Below are 21,661 nucleotides of genomic sequence, written 5' to 3' on the forward strand. Positions count from 1 at the left end.
CAAATAAAAACCTGAAGATTCTACATCAGGTTCTTCAAACATGAAACTGCTTCTGCAAGATCTAGTTAAGCTTCAGCTTTCCCATACCTAGCTTTCCTAAGTTGTTGTCTGCCTGAAAATTATTATAATACAGATTGCTGAGGATGAAAAAAAGGTGAAAATCTTCATTAAGTTTCTCTGGTTTTTCCTGTTACAGAGCTGGTGTTCACCTACCCTCAACCCCAGCGATGGTTCCCATTCACAGACTGGAGCTCACTACAGAAACAGAAATGTATAGAAAAGTATAAGACAGAGTATAATTGTACATGACAATGAATAACTTTGTTGCCTTGTTTGTCATTTCACCTCAACTCACTCTCACCTTGCTATTTTTGCTAATTTCTACCAACAAACCTCAACATTCCTCCCTATTGTGCTTTAGCTATATTGATAGACATTAATATAGTTGAGGTCTTATTTCTGCACTGTAACCAGTTTCAGCTTCCTGAAAAAAATCTCACTTGTGAACTGAATGTTAATTTCTGGATAGTATCTTCAGAGGAACTATGTGAAAGAAATGTGGAAAATTCATACAAATAATGCCCAGGATCCATACGTTTTTGTTTTTTTTTTTTTATGTTCTCAAACAGTATCACAGACTGGAGAAGACAAGGTTCCTTCTTAGAAACCCAATATATCTTGTTGTCCTGTGAATCATTTTATTTCCCAGTTGTTCAAAACAATACAGCAAATATAACACTGAATTCTAGCTTGACAAGAGTTTCAGAACTCCTTTATCATTTGCTGGTGTTACTGGAATTATATACAGCTCATGAGTCACACATCCTCAGAATTATCTGTAATATAAAGATATCAATAATAAAGATAAGTGAAACCTTTACATAACCAGCCTGCTACTGAGAGACTCCACATTTTTGTTAGCATTTGAACCACTTCATTTTTAAGTTAACCCATGAGTAGATGGATGCCACTTAATGCAAGGGATGTATTCGTTTACCAAGGTACCTCTTTTCTGCAGAGCATTTTGGGGTGGGGTAGGGGGGGCTTGGGGGAAGGGGGGAAGAAGGAGGAGAGAGGTAAAGAAAAAAACTCTTACTAAAATATCATCAGCATATCATTATTCAAAATGTAAACAAAGCCAAAATTACCAAACCACATAAACATTAGCACATTTTAGTTGCCCTGAAAACAACTTGAGTTTAACAGTAAGCCACAAATATAGACCCAATTCTAATAGCTGATTTAGAGTTCAAGTGCTTGCACATTTTTTCTTTTTTTCCAATGGCAAACCCCCTCAATTTGTCCCATAAGGGAACTTTGTGTAGCCATGAAGCTAAAATTTCGCACTTGTTTTTATTAAGGAACAGGTCTTTAGGCACAACACCACAGAAACTGTAATAAAACTTTAACTTAAAAAAAAAAAAGGTGCAATTTTACTGGTATTAGATTACCACAATTTCTACTAAGTCAACAGACTAAAAATGTTCCTAGATACTATTCCAAAAAAAAAAAAAGTTTTAAATTTATATTACTTTTACAGGCTTTGCATTTTTACTCCTCGAGTTAGAAATAATTTTTAAATACCGAAATATAAATTAATATACTATTACAGTCATTATGTAATATGCTATATATTTAAATACATTAAAATGATGTTTAAAGCTTTAAATATGCCATTCTCTTATACCTATGCTCCCATCCACTCTTAATGATTGCCAAACAATAACTACAGAAATTGTAGAAAGCAGGTGTAACAGCTGTGCCTTTCCATTGATTTTACACACTCAAGCAGTGCAATATATGTGGACATGAATTTAAACATCACTGTCCTAGTGCTGTTCTGTATAAATAATAATAAAAATAATGACAGCCTACATATGTCTTTAACTCTGAATCTACCTACCCAGGACATCTCTAGAGTATTAGATCTGCTGAACTTCTGTGCTCCATCTTCCAGAATATTTTCTTAAACAACTCTTCTTTCACTGTATTTCAGCCCTATAAAAGAACAATGGGTAACACCTGAATAACAACACTCAGGGAACCTCTTAAAAAGTATCAAAGTGACTGAAGAGCAGCTTAATTGCCATACACACAAAAAACATTGTAATTAAACCTTTTTAGCTCTGTAAGGAGGAAATTTAGCTAGGAGCAACTCATTCCCCAAGCACAAAGGTTCCTCTCAAAGACAGACAGACCAGAAGCCTAAGTTTTAAAGTCTTACAGGAACTTTCCATTTGCTACAGGGGCACCATAGGAAAACTGCATACAGAAAACTATACAGCTACTGCAGGTTCTTCCCCAAACTGTCTGAAAGATGAACTCAGCTCTGACCAGCAGCCAGATCACCTCAGCAAAAAGCAAGTTAAAGAAACCAGATCTACCACCATCACCCACTCCAAGAGTGGACTCTTCTTCAGCATAAAGAGAAGTTCCTTGCAAGGAACTGAACACTATTCCTTTATGAGATATGTTGGCATCTTTACACTGTGTGTAGACCTATGTGTTATGGGACCTATGTGGTATCTTTTCAATGATCTCTTTGCCCCAATCACTCTTTGCAGAGTGTGGTCCTCTTGCCTTTGCAAATGACTACACCTGGCATTAGCAGGAACAGCCTACCTCATCCTTCTTTCCCTCTAACCTTCAAAATCCAAAAAAAAAAGCTAAAAGTTTCCTTGATGGAGCACTGAGCTACACAGGTGGGCAGATAAACTTACTGGTTGAAATCTAAAGTTGTAGTTACAAAATCAATAAAAATAATAATAAAAACTTCTGGTTAGAATAATATAAGCCAAACAAACCCAAAACAAAAAATAAAACAAAACCTCACCCCCCCCCCAAAAAAAAAAAACAACCAAAAAGCAAAACAAACAAATAAAAACCCCACAAAAAAACAACCCGATAACCAGATGCAAAGAAATGCATCTTAGATTATTGCTACTTAAAAGAAAGCTCTTTCAAGCTAACTATTGAGAAGAACTGAAAATTTGGGGCATATTCTGACTACCTATAATGTATGTGCAAAGCACACAAGAAGACTGAGGAAACGAGCACACATAATTTATAGGTACTGCTGGGGATGAGAAGTCGATGGCTGAAGTGACTGCCTTTATGCACACAGACAACATGAACATACTGATTGACAACTCAAAAAAGATCTTAAGACACTAACTTTAGCTCTTAGCCTAAACAAGAAAATTGCAAGAATTTGTTTTAAATCAGTTGTTAAGGAAGTTTCAGTGAGACTACATACACTTACGTGCGCTTATACTTGTTTTCCTCTTGAGTAGTTTACCTCATGTTATTTTTGAAAATCCTTACGCAACCAACTTTAAACTAGTCAGGTTTAAGCTGCAACATGAATTGGCACACACCATTTCAGCATGTGCACCTTCACCTCCTGGAATTAGTAGGGCTTCTGCAATTTTATCACGGGGAGTCACTGTCACTGAGGAAAGAAAACGGAAGGGGCTTTTCTTCACACGAAGGTCAGAAGGCATACAGTGTGACTGTGTACTGCTTCCTATCCAACAGAGGCAAAAATTCCAGAATATTAATGTTCAATGGCAAACCTCTCAAATTAATCTAATTCTGAAGCAGAGGTATGTGAGAACATACTAACTTGGGGTCAGTAAGTGAATTTCTGCTGTGCACACGGCGTATGTGGAGCTGGGACTCCAAGAATGACAGTGACAGGGAAAGACCAGAACAACTGAAGGGTTAAGTGGAAACATCTGGGGCTCCAAACACAGGATTCCACACGGGTCATCAGCTGCCGCTCTCCACACGAGGTGGCTGTGCCGGTCGGCGGGAAGGGAGCCCATTACTCGGGTGTGGTGGTGAGGTTTCTGGTGAGTCTAGAGCTGACGGGACACAGACGGTTACAAGAACGCCATTGGGAGAGGCGCCTTGAGGTGTGGCAAGCGGCAGGAAACTCGCGGTGTCCTCGAGGACACGACCGCTACTTTAGAAGCGAGCGCGGAGCGGGCGCGGGGTACTACCGCTGCCTCCAAGGCGACTGTAACCCAACCTGAAACGTCGGCAGCAGCATACCCAGGCGGGAGCAGCCGCTGTCTCTACGACGGCCAGAACTCGCCGTCCCATAGCAGGGATTACCTCAGGCTTCAAGTCAGCAGCCTCCCGCCCGCGCTCACAGGATGGCAGAAGCACAATCCCCGGGGCGGGAGCCCCTTTTACTCCCCTCATTCCCCCAGCGGCATTTCACGCCTGAGCGGCAGCTGCGCCGAGCCTGACGCCACATCCAGACGAAATCCCGACGACCGACTACAACTCCATAGGCACCGACACGGCAACGTCACTCCTTCCCCCCCCTGCCTCCAGCCGCCCTCGCGCAGCTGCCCAGCCAGCGCCTCTCTGCAGAGCGAAGGCAGAGACAGCCCCCGGCACCGCGGAGGCCTGTGGGACGGGTAGTCCCCGCCTGCCTTCGCCGTGACGCCACGAGCCTGGCGAGAACTACCATTCCCGGCGCGCCCCGCGGCTGCCGCGGCACCGTGACCTGCCGCTGACTGAGGGAGCGGCTGCGGCAGAAAGGCTGCAGAGGGGCCTGGTCACCCAGCCGCAGCGATGAGCTCGGCCAGGGAGTCACAGGGCCACCACGGCCGCAAACGAGCGGCCTCCCCTGATGTAAATAGGGGCGGCGGGAGGGGGGCGGAGGAGGAGGAGGCGGCGGCGGCGGCTGGGAGGGAAACTGTGGCGGAGTCCCGGTACGGTCTCCGAACCTAGCGCGGGACGCGGGGAAGGCCGCGGCCTTCCCAGACGCCCTCTTCCTCGCGTTAAAAGCCGTCCGAGGAACAGCGGCGCTGGAGGCGTCACGGGGGAGCTGGAGGCAGGGGCTGAGGGGCTGCCCGGGGCCGCCGGGCCCACCGCGCCCACCGCGCCCACCGCGCCCACCGCAGCGGAGGGGGCGGGCGGGCGGGCGCAGTTAGCGTGTGCTCCCGCAGGGCTCCAGGAGCTGGGAGGCGGCGGACCTTGGCAACGAGGAGCGGAAGCAGAAGTTCCTGCGGCTCATGGGTGCTGGGAAGGTGAGGATGCTCCGCTGCGCCCCGCGAGCACACGGGAACCCGAGTGGGAGGAGGTTCCCCCCTCAACGTCTCCGTGGGGTTTTATACTTGCGTTGCAACTAAACCTCCCTAGGAGGCTTGCTGCAAGTAGCAGTGCTGTCAGAAGGAAAAGAGAACACTCAAAGGCAATTCTGCTTTGGGCTTGAAGGAGGATTTGGGTTTCACAGCCGCACCTATCTTATGCCGGCAGCGGTTTAAGGCAAAAAATAGGTTTTAAATAGTCTAGTGTGTGCCGTGCAGCTTCCTCCCACACCTTCATCCTTTCAGACCAGCTAATAAAATTATTTGTTAACACTTTTGAGAGAATTCTTGTTATAAATCAACAAACCTGTACACTAGGTCTGTAAAATTCTCTTTCATTTGAGGAAAAACAATATAATTGTGCTTTTTCCATCTAAAAAATACTTAGTATTGCAATTCTGCATACCTACAAGAAATATAATTTCACTTGTACTAGCTTATTATGCTTGAATAGAGTATTTTTGGAAGTTAGAATATTTTACTGTATTAGGTAAAAGTTATACTTTCTAGGGGACAGGAATATAATGCCCTGTTAAAGCATCCCACTACCACTAATCTTAACAATATCTGCTTGGATAGCTAATGCTGCTTGCTATGTAATTCCAGTTCTTGCCTATAGGAACACATTTGCTAATGAACAACTGCTGACCCAGTTAATTAATGAGCACTGTGAAGGTCTTGCTTGATATTGTGACCAGGCTAAAAGTGGGATCATTGTGAGCTGCACTGACTGAAGTATTGCATAGTACCAGCGAAAAAGAGGTCAAAACCAAAACTGACACATGTCCAGCATTGTCTAGTGTAGTTTTCATATCAGTGGCAAGAAGCAGAACAAAGTAGTTTTAGAAATAGAAAAATACCACCTTTGGGGTGCGGGAAGAGTAAGAAGTACTTAGTCATTGGGGTTACTTTTTCAGAAAATTTGAAGGTGAAACAAGTTCATCAAGAGGCAGCAGTTAGCTAGTGTAACTTACAGCTCTATAGTTCATTATCAAGGTTTGGCAGCAAACCTTGTCCATTCAAGATTTCCAGAATGTTGGCAGAGCTATCAGTGCACCCTAAAGCTCCAAAACAAACTGCCTTTTCTTTTAGAAAGAACATACTGGCCGCCTTGTTATCGGAGACCACAGATCAACCTCTCACTTCAGGACAGGTCAGTTTATCCAACAGCTGATGCAAAGTTGGAAATCTAACTTTTATTTAGGAGCATATCAGTACTTTGAGCTTCATAGATACTGCAGGGAGAGACTTCAGATTTTGTGGCTGGAGTTGAAGACAGTTCAGGCTGTGGATTTGTAGAGGTTCCTAATTTCTTGTTAGATTGCTGACGGTTTCTCTAACTGCTTTCTTGTCTTCTGAAATCCAGGTTCAGCAAAGTATCTGGTGGTCAGTTAAACTTGTGTACAAGTGCCCTGGAAATCAGCCCATAGGTCCTCAGTTTTACTTTGCTGTCAAAATAAGAAAGTAAAGCTTTATTGCTATTGATACCTAGCAGTATTATACTTCTTCCTTGTCAGTAATGCATATCGACACTTCCTAAATTGTTGGGCATGGAAAAGAACAGGCTTGATTTCTGCCCCTACCTGATTACCTATTGAATGGAAAGATCTCTGCCTTAAAGCAGTGAGGTAGAAGCTGAAAAGATCTGCAGGGTCATCTTGGCTGTCAGCAGTGATTTGATGTCATGTGACATATGACCATAGTAACTTCTTATCATGCTTGTTTAGGTAGTAAGTCAAAATACATTGAAACCAGGCTGAGCTTGACTGTTGTGAGAGACGCTTTGATAAACCTGTGTAGAATAGCAACTGCCAGAGTTCCAGAAAGCTCCTTTCCCTGATACATTCCAATAGTAACTTTTCAGTTGAAAAATTATCTGTGGGCCAAAACACCAAAAGAAGCCTGGGGATTTGTTCCAGGTTCTGCTGTTTGCTTGCAGAGTGACCGAGAATCACTTCCTTATACCTGAATTTCCTAGAAAGTAGATGATGTTTGCCCTAAGGATCTGTAAGAAATCACTACTGCTTTGTCATTAGCAAAAAGTTGAGATAATGTTTTTTCACAAAAAATCAGAATAGCTATTTTCTTAACATTTCCTTGTCCATCATACAGTTATTGTCCTTTTATAATAACACATAGCTCTAACTTCCAAATGAGGAAATACTAATTTGCAATACAAGCTTTATTTTTTTTTGATTTTACAGAGATAAAATTTGAAAATTAGACTATTACAGACCTGTTGAGGGAGAATTAGAGATTCCTACCCTTTAAAAGAAAAGAGGTTTCTTAACTATTTTAGACCATATTTTCCCCAGTAAAAATGATTCTTTATTTGCATACTCAAGTAAGTAAAAAGGGCATGTAGAAGTAGCTCATGAAAACCAGTTTTTCTGCTAATTGCTAAATATGGGAAAAACACAGAGATGTAGTAACCACCCCTCGTAATTCAGGATCATAAAATAGTTTCAGGTATATCTCTATATACGAGAGTGGTAGTATTGTCCCAACTTCTGTTGCTATATATTATTCATGGCTTAATCATAGAACCATTTGAAATGAAGGTCAGAAACTTTTTCCTTGCTGTGACATGTTGTAGTATTGTCAGGAAGTAGAGAGAAGCTATATTGGTTACATTTACCTGGTTTAGTACAACATAAAGCCATGGCATAGCACATCTCTCTGAATGCATCAGCTGTTAGAAACTTACAAACCCGTATCAAAGCAGTTTTGCTTGGACACTGATGTGATTGCTTATGAATATGATGGTTTGTATGCAGTAATAGTCCAGTAGTTTAAAATGGCTAAATTTAAACTTTTTTCACAAATATATTGATAAAACTTTGAAAATGTGACTTCTTGTAATTTGATGTCTTTGTTAATTTGAATGAACCATAACCAAAGTACACTGGACAATGCAGGGGAAGAAGACAAGAAAATGAATGAAGAATTGGAGTCTCAGTACCAACAAAGCATGGACAGCACGATGTCTGGACGAAACCGCCGCCATTGTGGACTTGGTTTCAGTGAGGTAGTAAGTTGTTTATTTCCATAACAATTTGCCTTTCAGTCCACTAAGACAAGATGATACATGGTTTTTAAAAAATCCATCACTACAACTGCTGGCAAACTGCTGCAGTTTAAGTTAAGAGAGAAACTTACTGCAGGCCCTTTACCCCTAATTGTGTATGTTGTGGTGGCCTGAAAATTATTAATGTTTCTTATTGTTCTGAAAAGTGATACGACGTGTACTGCTCCATAGTAGTCAAGACTGATGAGGACAGAAGGTGACAAAGATCAGGGTCTTTCCACGTAATACATAAGAAGACAGGATAACCATCTGCATCATTGCTGAACGCTAATTAATTGTATCTGCTTCTTGTGGTGAGGCACATACCTCTTTGGGCCTGAAATGGAACTGACTAGAGGTGTCAAGACAAGGGGAATGTGCTGTACAGAGTCCTTCAGTGAGCTGGTCTTGTACTTGCAGGGATTTCCATAGGAGTGAGCAGGAAGAGTGACAAAACCCAAGAGAATCAGGTTATTTGGAACATGTCTTCATCTGCTGATTGAAAGATGCAATAATTATTTTTTTGCTACCTGTTAATACCAATTACTGCATAAAAATATAGCTAATTTTTCCAGAGTGAGTAAAACCACCTGTGCAATGCTGGGAATTCTTAATATTACAGCTGTGGAGGCTTTGCTCGTCAGGACCATGAACAAAATGTCATTTTGGGGATTGATAGCAATATCATTGGATTACTTCAGCATTCCTCATGCTGCAGTGTGCAAAACTTAATTTCAAGGATCAGTCACAAATGTGAATTCTTGGTGGTGTGGCTGTTCGTTTCATTATGTTTTCTCCATGACAAATGTTCAGGTGTCATGTACTGCATATACCAAAGTAAGTATTAACTGATGTGACCTGAGACTTTTCAAACTCACTTAATGGTGCTTTTAGGATTTCTGCTGTAACTAAATAAGAATGTGGCTGGTGAAGCCATGAGTGTCATGGTTGGTATATGGTTAACCACTTTAGTGGAGTTGCTTTCTGTGTACCAATTTGTATGTTAAGGACTTGGGTTTAGCAACAGAGCCCATTCTAGTAGTAAAATGAAAGGAGCCGTTAAGCAAAACATGCTCACTGTGAAATATTAAAAGCTGCAGTGGAGTTGCCAGGAAATAATGGTTTATCTGTCTCATAATCCGAACTTCCAGTTTCAGGAAAGTGAAGAACAAGAAGAGGCAGTTGGGCACTCCTCTGAAGAGAGTTCAGAGGACTCCGAAAGTGGCTCTGAGTCTGAACAAGAGGAGTCTGCAGAAGAGCTACAAGCTGCTGAAAAACATGTTGAGGCTGAGGTTCCAGAAAGCAAAAAAGAAGCAAAAAGCAACTATAAAATGATGTTTGTTAAAGCCAGTGGTTCATAACTGCAGATGTAACAGCTTTGTATTCCAAGTACAGTAAGCCTTATTGTTACAGTGCAAAGTGGAGGACTGCTACAGCACAAACCTTTGTATTATGATTTTAAAAAGACCCCATTAGATGACAAACTAGTATTTGCTTTCTGTTGCCATGGATAACATTTTTACGGGCACAGTGATATTACTGGTTTTTGTAAAGCATATAAAATACTGGATGGAGTAATAAAGTTTTTGTTCCTGCCCAATCTCTACAATGTTATCTAAACTTTCCCTCCCCTTATTCCATACCAGATAAGGAAACTTCATGTTAGTGGTTTCTTTAGTTAGTACCCTAGTCTTGAATTTTTATCTGTTAAGATTACATGTAAATTACTTGCCGTTGCATTAGTTGTAAAATACTGGTATCAGCACCATTCTGTGATGTACTAAAGCTTTAAGCAATGATTTTGTCTATAGATGCTAGTGTTTACAGGGTTAAGAGGAGAAATCGCTCAATTTTGTGACAGTGTTAATCACTGCATCCACGTGAGGTCTTACAGGAGTTGCACAGGAGAAGGTTTTGTAGAAATGCATAATACAACAGATTGTTCTGATTACTTCTTTGGCTTTATAAGGAGGAGGATAAGCTGTAGTTCATTATACCTTTAAGTAGAAAAGAGTGAGTTTTGAATTACTGTCTCCTGGTTATAGCACTGAGCTGTTATGAACAATTAACTTGTCATGAAGAAACCAATTTACTTTGAAAGAGAAGATATACTTTGATGATGAAAAAGAGATTCAAAAAATGTAGCTTTTTTAAAAATAGAGAATACAGAATTAAGTACTAAAGCCCCTTCTTCCTTTTATTCCTGCATCACTTGGAGGTCTAAGTCAGTTACCATGAAAAGGTTGTACCTCTCAAGTAAAGTTGGTAACAGAGTCAGGAGTTCAAGTAACTCCTTCCAGCAAGAATTAAGCACACCCATTCCTCTGCAAATTTGTAGTTTACTGCATTCAAGTAATTAGTAAAATACTGTAACTTTTTAGACTTAGTTTCCTCTTACTACATCAGACATATCAACTGCCTGTTTGTACTGGGAAAGCAGAACAGCTGATCTGTACCTCTGCCACAACAGTGTTTCAGGAAACACTGGATGCTTGTGGAGAATCTTCATGTCTATATACAGTTTATGACATGCAGACAACATATGCAGGCCAGTTTGCTTATGTGAAAGCAGCAGCATGTGCTATCAGTGTATAGGTTTATTGAATGTAAACATGGCAGCAGCATCATTTACTGGGGGAGAACTTGGTATATTGAAAAAATAAAAGTAATATGATTGTAAATAAAAACAGTGTAGATTTTGATTTGGTTTACTATATTTGCATTTAATACAAAGTTTTTCGAAGTAATTCTTTGAAGTAAAACTTGGAAAAGTAATTTGGGTTTAAGGTCAATGTTACAGCAGTTACTAACAGTGATTTGTACAAGTTTCTTTTTGTTTTCTTAATACTGCCAGCTTCTAATACATAGAAACTAAAGTTCCTTGTACACCTTTTGAAGAAAGAAACCTCACCATGACTTATGAAAGCTGCTCTTTCTAGGAAGAGAGGCACCCTCCCCAAAAGATAAAGGATTAAGTTTCCTAATAGACTGATATAACTTTATTCCTATTTAGACACTTACTTAAGCTCACTTCCTTAAACCAGCATTTCACTGTTAGGTTCTTCTAGGTGCAGCTGCTGCCTTTTATTGCCTTAAGGGCCATTACCAAATTAAGGCATGAGCTGCAAGATGCTGCATATACACTGACACCTCTGCCTTCTGTCCTTGAGCTCTCACAACCTTTCCCTCTGCAGCTGCTCAACATCCATGTGGATCTCTGACCTTCCCCAGCAGCATGCATGCAGTAACTCACTTTCAGGAGGCAATGAAATCCATTGCTGCAGACTCGCTCTGCTGGGCTGAGGACCCTGCTGCTTTTCCATTAGCCTGCAAGGGCACAATAAAACGTCCCCTTAGGGCTTTTCTCCATGCTGGAACCAACCTGGAAAGACCCAGGAGAAGCAGACCCAAGTCTTGTTTCTGTGTAATATTTGTAAACACACTAATAACTTGCTAATTTAGCTGTGAAGGAGCCTGGCTAAGAAGCTTCTCTGTATATAGAGAAAGGCTGATTAGTTCAGTGAAGTAAATGTTTTCATTCATGGTCAATTTTAGTAGTGTTTGGTATAATGACATTAGCAGCAGTGGCAGGGACAGTAGCAGAATGGTTTCAGCTCTTGTACTTGTCAGAGACAGAGAACACAGGAAAAAAAACAAAGTGTCATTGGTTGATTCTAGACAGCTCTTCACTTTTTCAGGCTGGTATAGAAAGAGCTCCCAGAGACGACAGCAGAACACATAAGCAGACATCAAATCCTGAAGAGAGCAACTGTATTTGTCTTTTCAGATTAGATTCAGCCACTGAAATTCCTCAACTCAAAGACCAGCTTATTTCCGTCTCAATAGAAAGGCAGAAGTCTGCCCGTTCTGCATCATAGAAAACACCTGATGAAAGTTAGTGTTTGTAAACCATGCAGACAATTTACATATACAAAGGCCAGTGCAGGCACATTATCAGTGCTTGTGTTTGCAAAACAGAAACCACTTGAACAGGTCACAAGCCCCAGCACACCTGTCCCCCTTCCATTTGCCCTGGCATAGGAATCCCTCAACTCAAGCACCATCACAGACCACTGCCCATGGGGTCCTGCAGTCACAAAAAAAGGATGCTAAGCCAGGCAAAAAGGGATTCACAACATTGTACAGGAATTCTTCAAGGCCAAGAAAACCAGGTCTATAAGTTGCCCTGTAGCTTTATGCAACTGCTTTACAGTTTACTCTCCCTTTCTTCCTGAAGAGGAGGCTGACAACTTGATTCCTGAAAGCACAATTTATAGGCCAGCTTCAAAGCTATAGGTCCTTCTAAGGCTCTGGTTGGGGAATTCACATCAAAGGAGACATGCACATGTTGTGATGCCAGAGAGGATGGTTGGTAGAAATCTCTGTGGATTTGCTACAGTCCCCAGTACAAGGATTAAATTATGCACTGAAGCTGCCTCTGTAAACTGCAGGAGACAAAGAGAATAAGTGGCAGTGCAATAACTCATAATCAAAGCCTGGCACAATTATTTGCATCAGCTTCTTGGAAGCTGTCAGGGAATTAAGAGCAGGGACATGTCCCGAGGTACCCTCACTGAAGGGACAAAGCAGAAGTTGGGTTTGTCTGCTTTTAAGACTGCCACCTCAACTGCACTTCTATTGAGAAAAATATCTGAGTGGTACACAGATGTACAGTATCCCAATAGGTAAAGTTTCCTTAGTTTTTACACAGCATGAAAGAAACAAAGTACTTCTTATTGACTTAATCTAATTTGATTTGATTTTGATGTGCAGATGCAGAATTAGGTCACACAAAGTTTGTGCTATTACCTATCCAAATCCAGTACCATTTATGGTGTCCATAGCTCAGGAAGATTTAGTTGAGAAGAAAAAGTGAAGAATGAGAAGTGACACACATCAGAAGAGGCCTTTGTATCTTCAATCCAGCAATCCAGGGGCTCATATTAAAAAAAACCAAAACAACAAAAAACACCAAAAAAAAAATCAAAACCCAACAAAACCAACTTCCTTGTTTTGAACTTTTTCACAGCTGCCCACCCTGACCTGCAGAGAAATTCTCTCAAACCATTACCATAAGTAGCGTACAATAAGTAAATTTTCATTGCAAGTATATCAAGCTGCATTAATGACTGCAGAAAGGTTTGATAACCTGGTTCCTTTTCAGCCTTGTATTTATTGCTAAAGCTTTAAAGCAAATGCAGGTGAAGCTTTTCATCCTTAACTGGTTGGGGCCAAGCCTCCTTTCCATGACACCCTCTAAGATCTAGTAATTGTCATGTGTTTGTAAGGATTCAGTAGCAGAACATCTCTTTCCAACTTTTTTTTTTCTTGTCAAAAAGGCTTCTTAACATAGTCATACACAAACACGCACACAAACTAAAGATCAAGCTTATTCAGTAGTCAACCGATGAAGACATTACCGATACTGAATAAAATCTGCAGATAAAATAATTTGCCAATTAACTTCTAAACTGGGTTCAGTGAAGATAAGTGAAGCATCCTCAGGCACACATTGGGTCTTGAGAAGATGGGACACAGCTACACTCACAAGCTGTTGCTCTCTTTTACCCAAGACTCTCAGCCAGGTTAGGACATGGGAAACGAGCAGAGCAGCCAGTTCTGCTGCTCATTTCAGCTGTGGTCCCTCAGCTTTTGTGTGTCCTGTTCTTCAGCACCAAAGGAAAAGAGAATGGGCTCAATGTGTGTGCATATGTGCTCACGGCCCAACACATACACAGACACCCTGCAATTGTGCTGAGCAGAAGACAAAATCCTGTTCCATACTGGGAGCAGATGATGCTCAAAGGCACAATACAGAAGAAGCAGAGCAGAGACATAGAAGAACTGTTCGGTGTGAACTAAGTAGTCAGAAAAGTCAACAATCCATCTAATAACAAGAGACAGAATTAGCAGGGACTTCTTTAGTGTCAGCTGTTTCCCCTAGAGTGGTATAAATCACTGTAACTGTCACCAGCTGTTTCATTAAGGTTGCATCTTGCATAAGCCATCAGCCAGGGTTTAAAAAAAACTCCAAAAATCTTCCATGTCTCAAGAGATGAACCAGAAAACAATGCTAAAGCTTTTCTCAGTTCTGGCTCTAGAGAGAAAAATCAAGCCAGCCCAAACCCCTTGGCAGTATAACAGAACTGTGGCCAGAGGCTGCAGCAGGCCACACAACACCCTGTCTTGCACTAACACATCACAACCGCACAAACAGAAGCCCTCACTTGGACCAGGCTCTGTGCCAGGAGAACTGACCTTCACCCCTGGCACCGGTGCAAGGTGTTTCTACAGGGAAAAGAGAGTTTCACACATGCTAGCCATTTTCAACTGTAATTTGGCTTAAAAGAACAGAGCCCAGAAGCTGGCAACAGAAAAGATGACTGTCCCGTTACCAAAACACTACATTGAAGTCATCAGTGATTCCCTCCTTCACCCACTGACATCGTTAACACTCTACTATCTTGTGATTCCCATTCATAAGGTATTTTTTGTACTAGGATACCAGACTTGTATTCACACTTGCCAGCTGTTCCTTCTTCTTACCTCCCCTCCACAATTTAGGTCAAGTCCCTTTGTTAAAACATCTTGCTTCTGTCCAAGTCCAAGTATTCCAGCTTCTTCAACTTTTTACTGTCTTTAACTTCTAACCACTGGACTGTTCTCCACTCTCACCCTCAGCCTTTTACTCAGTCTTGTTTGCAGATACCTCTCTGCCATTATTTCCTACAAACTCACTACTAACCTTTGTTTTCTTAAGCTCTTTCTTCCTTTTGTGCTTCCTTATGCCATAGCTCCTTGAAAAGGCTTCTTCTAGTGGGCAACAAAAAAACATCATTGTCCTTCAAGGTTACATCTTATAGCAGTTATTTCATCAATAACTCCTCCAAAAATGCTGTTCAGTTTCTCAGGTGTTTTCCTTGGAGGCTGTTTTACACTCTCTGTAAGGCAACTGGGAGCACTGACAGGTAAATAACAAGTAAACACTGCACAAATGTGCACATATGCAATACTTTCTGGTTTTATTCACTTCTATAATTAGTACTTGAAGTTATTTTGCCATCTCTCAGTAATTTTGTGGCAGGCTTTATAATTTTACCTCTCTCTTAGGTTTACCTGTAGTTTAACATTCAAAGTATGGTTGTTGCACAGAATACCTCAACAGACTTGTATTAAAAATGCTCTTTAAAATTCCAAAGCTTTGAACTAAAGAAGTATCTCCAGAAGTTTTCATGGAAAGTTCATCTCAGTTGGTTCAATTCAGCTACAGTTAGATGCACCTTTTCAAATAATGGAAAAAAAAATGTAAAGGGGTCAGACCCAATCAATACACTTGTTCAAACAGAATTTCAGCACTGTGATGTGTGTATTTTTTGTGCTCTTTCTTTGTACTGCTCCACTATGAAGAAAGGTTGCTTTTGCTAGTAGAGGAATAAAAATCTTAGCCTTTTGAATACAGCCAAATAACCAATAGGAATGTTTACTGGGTGTAAAAAATATAGCGTTTTTTCATGTTTTTCTTGTGCATGGCTTTGTTCTTTTTTATAACTACGCAATACACAGACACAGAGACATGTATGCGGCACTAGCAAAACCTTTAAAATACCCAAAGACAGCCAGAAATCAAGAGGGGTAACATCAGACCATGCCTTCTATATCTTCCAAGTTTCAACACTAAGTAAATCTGGTCTTTCCTTCATATAACACCCAGGAGTTAATTGCTAAGATACTTGGGAAATTTGAGGTTTTACAGAGGAGAACAGACACCAATCTAAAACACATATACATACATTTAAAGATCTGGAGAGCAGAGGAGTAGATGATGCAGGTAGAAAATAAAGGTGTAAACAATACCAAACGACACTGGGAGGGCTCTGCTTTCTCGAACACCAGCCCAGGTCTCTCTCCAGAGACCAAGGGGTACCTGAGACCTCACTGGACCTTTAACAGTCTTTTGAAATAGCAGCACACAACTTCAGTTGTATCTTTCAGTACCTTTTAGTTCCACACATAAGGAACTTCCCAGAACAGAATCTATTAGTACAGTTGTTTCCTCAAAAATCTTTTTATCTAGTTGTTAGTTTGAGGTTTTTTTTTACCAAACCAGTCTGGATGCCTCCAACTACTGCTGCTTGTCCAGTACTTCAAAATAAATAGCTTTATATAGATGCACAAAGACAAGCACCAGTGCTAGAGCCTACCAGGATTTCCCAGCAGTCCAGCAAAACATATGAACTCTAAGTTAACAGTACTGAGAAACAGGGAGGGGGAGGTTTGGGTGTTGGGCAAGTCCAAAAAGGTGAAAGCAGGGCTACTTAGGAGTATCAGGCTGTAGGTTTATAAACTGAGCTCAGCAGTAAAATCATAGTAACTGTAGTTGAAGAAATTGAAATCAGATGTATACAGGAAGAGAAGTCAGTCTGCATCATTCTTGCTTGGTATAACATTACAAAACACCAATTAGAAAACAGTGCCTTCAAAAGAAGAACTGATGCTGCTTTCTAACGTGTTTCTGTTTCTTTAATTATAATTAGTCCCAAACACTTACACTGCTTAATAACAGAGGTGGAAAAAAAAAAAAAGTTACTTTCAGGTCAAAATGATACTGATCTGCAAGTAGACATAAATATTAGAGAGTAGTGTTTACACCTACAAAAGAACCTTTTGATTAAAAGAAACAATTGAAAAAGGAAACTGACCCAAACCAAATGCTGTATGTATAGGAAAATTAACCCTCATTATTTAAAAACTACACCCATCCCTACAAAAAAGATGGATGTGTAAAATGGACTGGAGAACAGCATTTCACACATTTAATAAAAAGTTTTGGAAAAAAAATTATCTTCATCATTTTTTTCCCAAATAGGAGATTACCTATAGACACAGACCAAAATCTTTAGAAAGACTGGCTTTGTTAACAATGTTAATGGTATAACTACGGAACTGTTGGAACAAGTCCAGAGGATCAGGGGACTGGAGCACCTCCCATATGAAGACAGGCTGAGAAAGTTGGGGCTGTTCAGCCTGGAGAAGAGAAGGCTGCTTGGAGACCTCATAGCAGCCTTCCAGTATCTGAAGGGGGCCTATAGGGATGCTGGGAAGGGACTCTTCATTAGGGACTGCAGTGATAGGACAAGGGGTCATGGGTTCAAACTTACACAGGGGAAGTTTAGACTGGATGTAAGGAGGAAATTCTTTCCTGTTAGGGTGGTGAGGCACTGGAATGGGTTGCCCAGGGAAATTGTGAATGCTCCATCCCTGGCAGTGTTCAAGACCAGGCTGGACGAGGCCTTGGGTGACATGGTTTAGTGTGAGGTGTCCCTGCCCATGGCAGGGGGGTTGGAACTTGATGATCTTAAGGTCCTTTCCAACCCTAACTTTTCTATGATTCTATATACGGCAAAATCCTCCTCTTTCGTGCAAGTTGGTATGAGCAGATTTTGTATGTGTGATCAAAGAAAATTATTATTTCCCACAACCTGCAGAGCAGAAGTGCCTGCAACCCCTTCCCTTCCTTGTGAGGACAGCAGACAGAATTTGGAGGCAGTGGCTGCTGCAGTCCAAGATCCCATGGGCTGAACTCCTCACCCACAATTACGGGCATATAGGCTGCCCTCCTGCCTAACAAAGCTGCTGTACAAAGAATGCAGTTCCACTGAGCCATGCAACATGTGGTCAAAGGATCTTTGTGTGCCTGAGAAAGAGGACAAGCATGTCATAAGCAGCTCAGCTCTGAATTTCTGCTGCATGCATCTAAAGGTCGAGTACTCACAGTCTCAAATATTCACTCTCAAGTTTGGAGAATCACAGAAATACTTCTAACTGCTTCTTTACATTTTGTTCTAGAGGTTAAGTTTTAGAAGAATCAAACATTTCCACTGGTCTCCATCAAACTGGTGTAATTTGAGAGAACTGTTAGCATGTAAATCCCTGCTGGTCAGTACCCCACTCACAGACAGTGCCCATGCTACAGTGTGATGCCTCCAGGTTTTTGTCTGTTTTTAAACTGAAGTTACCTTGGGTACTTTATTTCACCAGAAACTAAAGGGCTAAGAATGTATCAGACAAACATACATACCTATGAGACAGAAAGGACAGCACTGTAGCATTATGTATAGGACACAACCCTGGAAAATCCTTCTATTCAAGAATAAAGACAGATTTAATCAAATGCTAAGAAACATTTCTAGATATAAAAAAAAAAAAAAAAAAAGATGACACTTTGGTGTAGGGGGAACCTGATCCAAGTGCCAGCGAAATAAATGCAAAACTGGGGAACTTCATGAGGATTTGAACCAAAGAAGAGCAAAACGTAACAGCACAAATGACTCTGGATTTTCAACTATATGAACACTGCTAAGATGGCAGACAAGACAGAGGCAAAAGGAGGCAGTTATGTTAATATTTTAATCTGTACATATACCATTTTCCACACTGTTATATTTTATTTAAATTAATGTTTTCTTGCAAAATACTCATTTCTGCTTTCAAAACTTTTTATAAAGGCAAAAATAAATCATTATTTTGGCAAAACATTCTGAAATTGATACTGGCAGTACTGAGGTAAAGTAGATTGCATTAGCTAAATACATACGTTTAAGAATATTTCTGAGTATAGTGTTAATGTAATATGATTTGTCTTAAAGTCTGAATCTTGTAGGTCAATCATTTTCAAGAGTTTTGTAGCTATTACTCGGATACAACAAATAAACAAGTTAATGGTTTCACAAAATACTGCAGAAGTATTTCTCAGTAATTTCTCATCCAGAGCTGAACTCAACTAATAATTGCATAATATTGGGAATTTTTTTCATGTCTTACCTTCAATACATGCACAAGTTTCAAGTAACATAGCTGCAGCAATTCATTTAATCTTATTTTCTCCTTAGGTAACTACCTCACCCTTTGCTCTGTACAGAAGTAAAACACTGAATTTCAAAGTCTGGCAAAGTTGAGCAACAGGTGACCATACATATGAAATTAGCGGGTGCCACATTATATTAGTTTTGCTGTTTCCAGAATAAATAGTAGTCAATACATTATACTGTAATGTTTATTAAAAAAAAAAAAAAAATCAAAAGAAAAATATATATTTACTAGCGAAATGACACATGCTATTATTGTTTTTTCATTGCTTCACATATTTAATTAAAAGTTTTCTTCTTTCATATCTTTCCAAAGAAACTAAAATTTGCCAGCTGTTTGTTTCTTAGGGGTCCCAAGCACACTGTGTAGTGATACCACCAAGTTAATCCTATGGGATCAAAAAAGGAAATGGGAGTTAAAACTGGCTTCCATTATGGCTTTTGTGGGAAACTTCAGCTATACAGTGGTTACCGATGTTTAGAAATTCAAGCTAAAAGTTCTTGCAATGTATTACTTCATGAGCAAAAGGGTGGGTGCTTAAGTCTACAAAAATATTCAATCCAAAATACCCTTTTAGCAAATCTGTCCCTTGCATTAGCTCTACCCATAACCTACGAATGTGCTTCTAGCTTGTTCAAATTCTCTTTTTTGTTTCCATGAAACTTTACATTGTGCATCTGAGCCTGAGGGGGAAGTAACAGCATCTTTTAACATCTATGCAAGTAGTTTCTCTTAAAATGAATTCAGCCCTTGATTAAAAAAAAAATAAAATCTAAAATACATTGTTCTAAAAATACATTGTCAGTATTTTACAGAATTTATTAAAAGTGCCTTTTATTCATACAAAAAGTCTGAACTAAACGAAAGTAAAAATAAAATTATTTGCAAATCTCTTCATTTTCCTAGAAAATCCTCCTATTATTCTCAATGTATTTCCAGAAGAACATGTCATCAGCCGATGTGCATCTTCAAAGGTGGTAAAGAATCTCCTCTTCCTTCCACATGGTGTCACTAGGAGGGATTTGTTTTGAGTCTTACATCAAGTGTTCACTCACTGCTTTGGCTAGCATGAAGTGAAATAAAACATGGTTAAATATTCAAGTGAGCTCACTAAGCCAAGCAGTAAGCAATTGCAGGAAATATTTCTTTATTAAAGCCGCCTGCAGTTTGACAGAATGAACAAGTCCTATGGACATGTGAATGATTATCTTATGATGCCACCGATGCTCAAACTCCTGTGACCCCTGCATGTCACTGGTTATTGCAATTATTTTCTTCACATTTTTTCCTGAAGAAAATGTATGTTTTCATATATATATGTAAATATGTAACTATACACACACATGTATGTATATTTATATAGATATGTGATACATGTTTTAAACTCAGTTTGGAATCACAGCATGGTTGGGGTAGGAAGGGACCTCTGGAGGTCATCTGGTCCAAGCCCTTTCTCAAGTCTAATACCCTGGGACAATATGGTTATTTTTCTGGGTTCTTGAGGCCATACATAGGTACCCTATTCACAGGCAAAGATCTTGAGTGATAGTGACAATCAATTAGCATACCCCTGGATATGAGTCAGGTGTTACTCAGACCTAACAAAAATGGTAGAATCTGGTTTTCAGAAAGATAAACTGAACCAGAAAAGCAAATATCTATTTCCATCAAGCTCTGTAGAGGCTCCTAATGTCTATATACATATCTTGATGTAAATTTATCTTTTTTGTCACTGGTCACTGACTGTTTGGGCCTTTCTTGTATGTGCTCAATTTTATTTAATTTTTTTTTTTTTACACAGATATTTGACTCAGATCAGTGACAATGAAAACAAAGGTATCTAAAGGTTAATGCTATTTGAGTTCTTCACTCAATCAACCCTCTTTTCTACTTAATTTACGTTTTATCTTTTTCTCCAACATCAGGCAATAAAATTAGGCCCAAGGAAATCAGAAAGGTGAGAATAGTTTCAAAGGAAACTATGGAAGCATGGTGAGTGCCTTAACTAGGGGCACACTTCACAGTCAAGTATAATATTTACAGGTTTTCCTAGTTCAAAGAGAAAAAAATCCTGAAAATACTACAGGGAAGAGAAGATATGCTTCTTTTATACGAACAATGAAATTATCACAATTTTAATACTTGAAATGGCAAAGTAACTTGAGGCAAATATCAAGTTTTCTGTTACACAATTCAATGAAAACCATATCAAAGGCATAAAAAAGTCAAATACAATATTGTAGAATTAGTTACAAAGGGCCAAATTTTCAGCTCACCTCAATTAAGACTCCGATGTTAGTTCATGTGTAAGATAGCAGTTCACTACTGAATCCCCTCCTTGTAGGAGTTTGCACTTTGGATTCATTTGAGGAGCAACTGTATATGCCGCACACAGGCAAAAATACCTATGCACCACTACATTAGCCATAGGAGTCACAAACACTAGCCACCGGAGTACAAATGCTGCTGAAAATCTGGCCACACGCTACTGAGAGTACAGATGTCTCTTTCCTTCACCACAGTAAGATTATGGAAGCATCTTATCTGTAGAGTGACAGCAGTTATTTAAAGACTTTATCAGCCCATATCATATGTTAGTTCATTAGAAGCAGTATTTACAATA

General features: G+C 40.0%; 2 protein-coding genes across 3 annotated transcripts in view; one reads left to right on the forward strand and one right to left on the reverse strand.

The window, feature by feature from the left end:
• The first annotated feature begins 4,499 nt into the window (after window positions 1-4,499).
• CUNH11orf58 (chromosome unknown C11orf58 homolog) lies at window positions 4,500-10,859 on the forward strand. 2 transcript variants are annotated; one of them, XM_061464284.1, is made up of 5 exons: window positions 4,500-4,647; window positions 4,965-5,045; window positions 6,198-6,258; window positions 8,024-8,136; window positions 9,324-10,859. In XM_061464284.1, the coding sequence occupies exons 1-5, from the start codon at window positions 4,588-4,590 to the stop codon at window positions 9,531-9,533; spliced, it is 525 nt and encodes a 174-aa protein (XP_061320268.1). In that variant the 5' UTR covers window positions 4,500-4,587; the 3' UTR covers window positions 9,534-10,859. The 2 variants fall into 2 exon arrangements, with proteins under 2 accessions (XP_061320268.1, XP_061320269.1); XM_061464285.1 differs by having other exon boundaries at window positions 8,024-8,133.
• Window positions 10,860-18,565: 7,706 nt separating this feature from the next.
• Window positions 18,566-21,661, reverse strand: part of PLEKHA7 (pleckstrin homology domain containing A7) — a 163,823-nt gene continuing 160,727 nt past the window's right edge. Inside the window, exon 29 of the mRNA XM_061464260.1 lies at window positions 18,566-20,101. The gene's annotated coding sequence lies outside the window, so the exon portion shown is untranslated. The remainder of the gene's footprint in view (window positions 20,102-21,661) is intronic.

Source organism: Pezoporus flaviventris, unplaced genomic scaffold, assembly GCF_033815535.1.
Source record: "Pezoporus flaviventris isolate CSIRO_AGI_PZ_B2104156 unplaced genomic scaffold, CSIRO_AGI_Pfla_v1 ptg000036l, whole genome shotgun sequence".
Classification (NCBI taxonomy): domain Eukaryota; kingdom Metazoa; phylum Chordata; class Aves; order Psittaciformes; family Psittacidae; genus Pezoporus; species Pezoporus flaviventris.

Coding starts and splice junctions, on each gene's coding strand:
- CUNH11orf58 (XM_061464284.1), top strand. CDS start 4,588: ATGAGCTCGGCCAGGGAGTCACAGGGCCACCACGGCCGCAAACGAGCG. Junction 4,648..4,964: donor AACGAGCGGCCTCCCCTGAT/GTAAATAGGGGC, acceptor GTGCTCCCGCAG/GGCTCCAGGAGCTGGGAGGC. Junction 5,046..6,197: donor GGCTCATGGGTGCTGGGAAG/GTGAGGATGCTC, acceptor CTTTTCTTTTAG/AAAGAACATACTGGCCGCCT.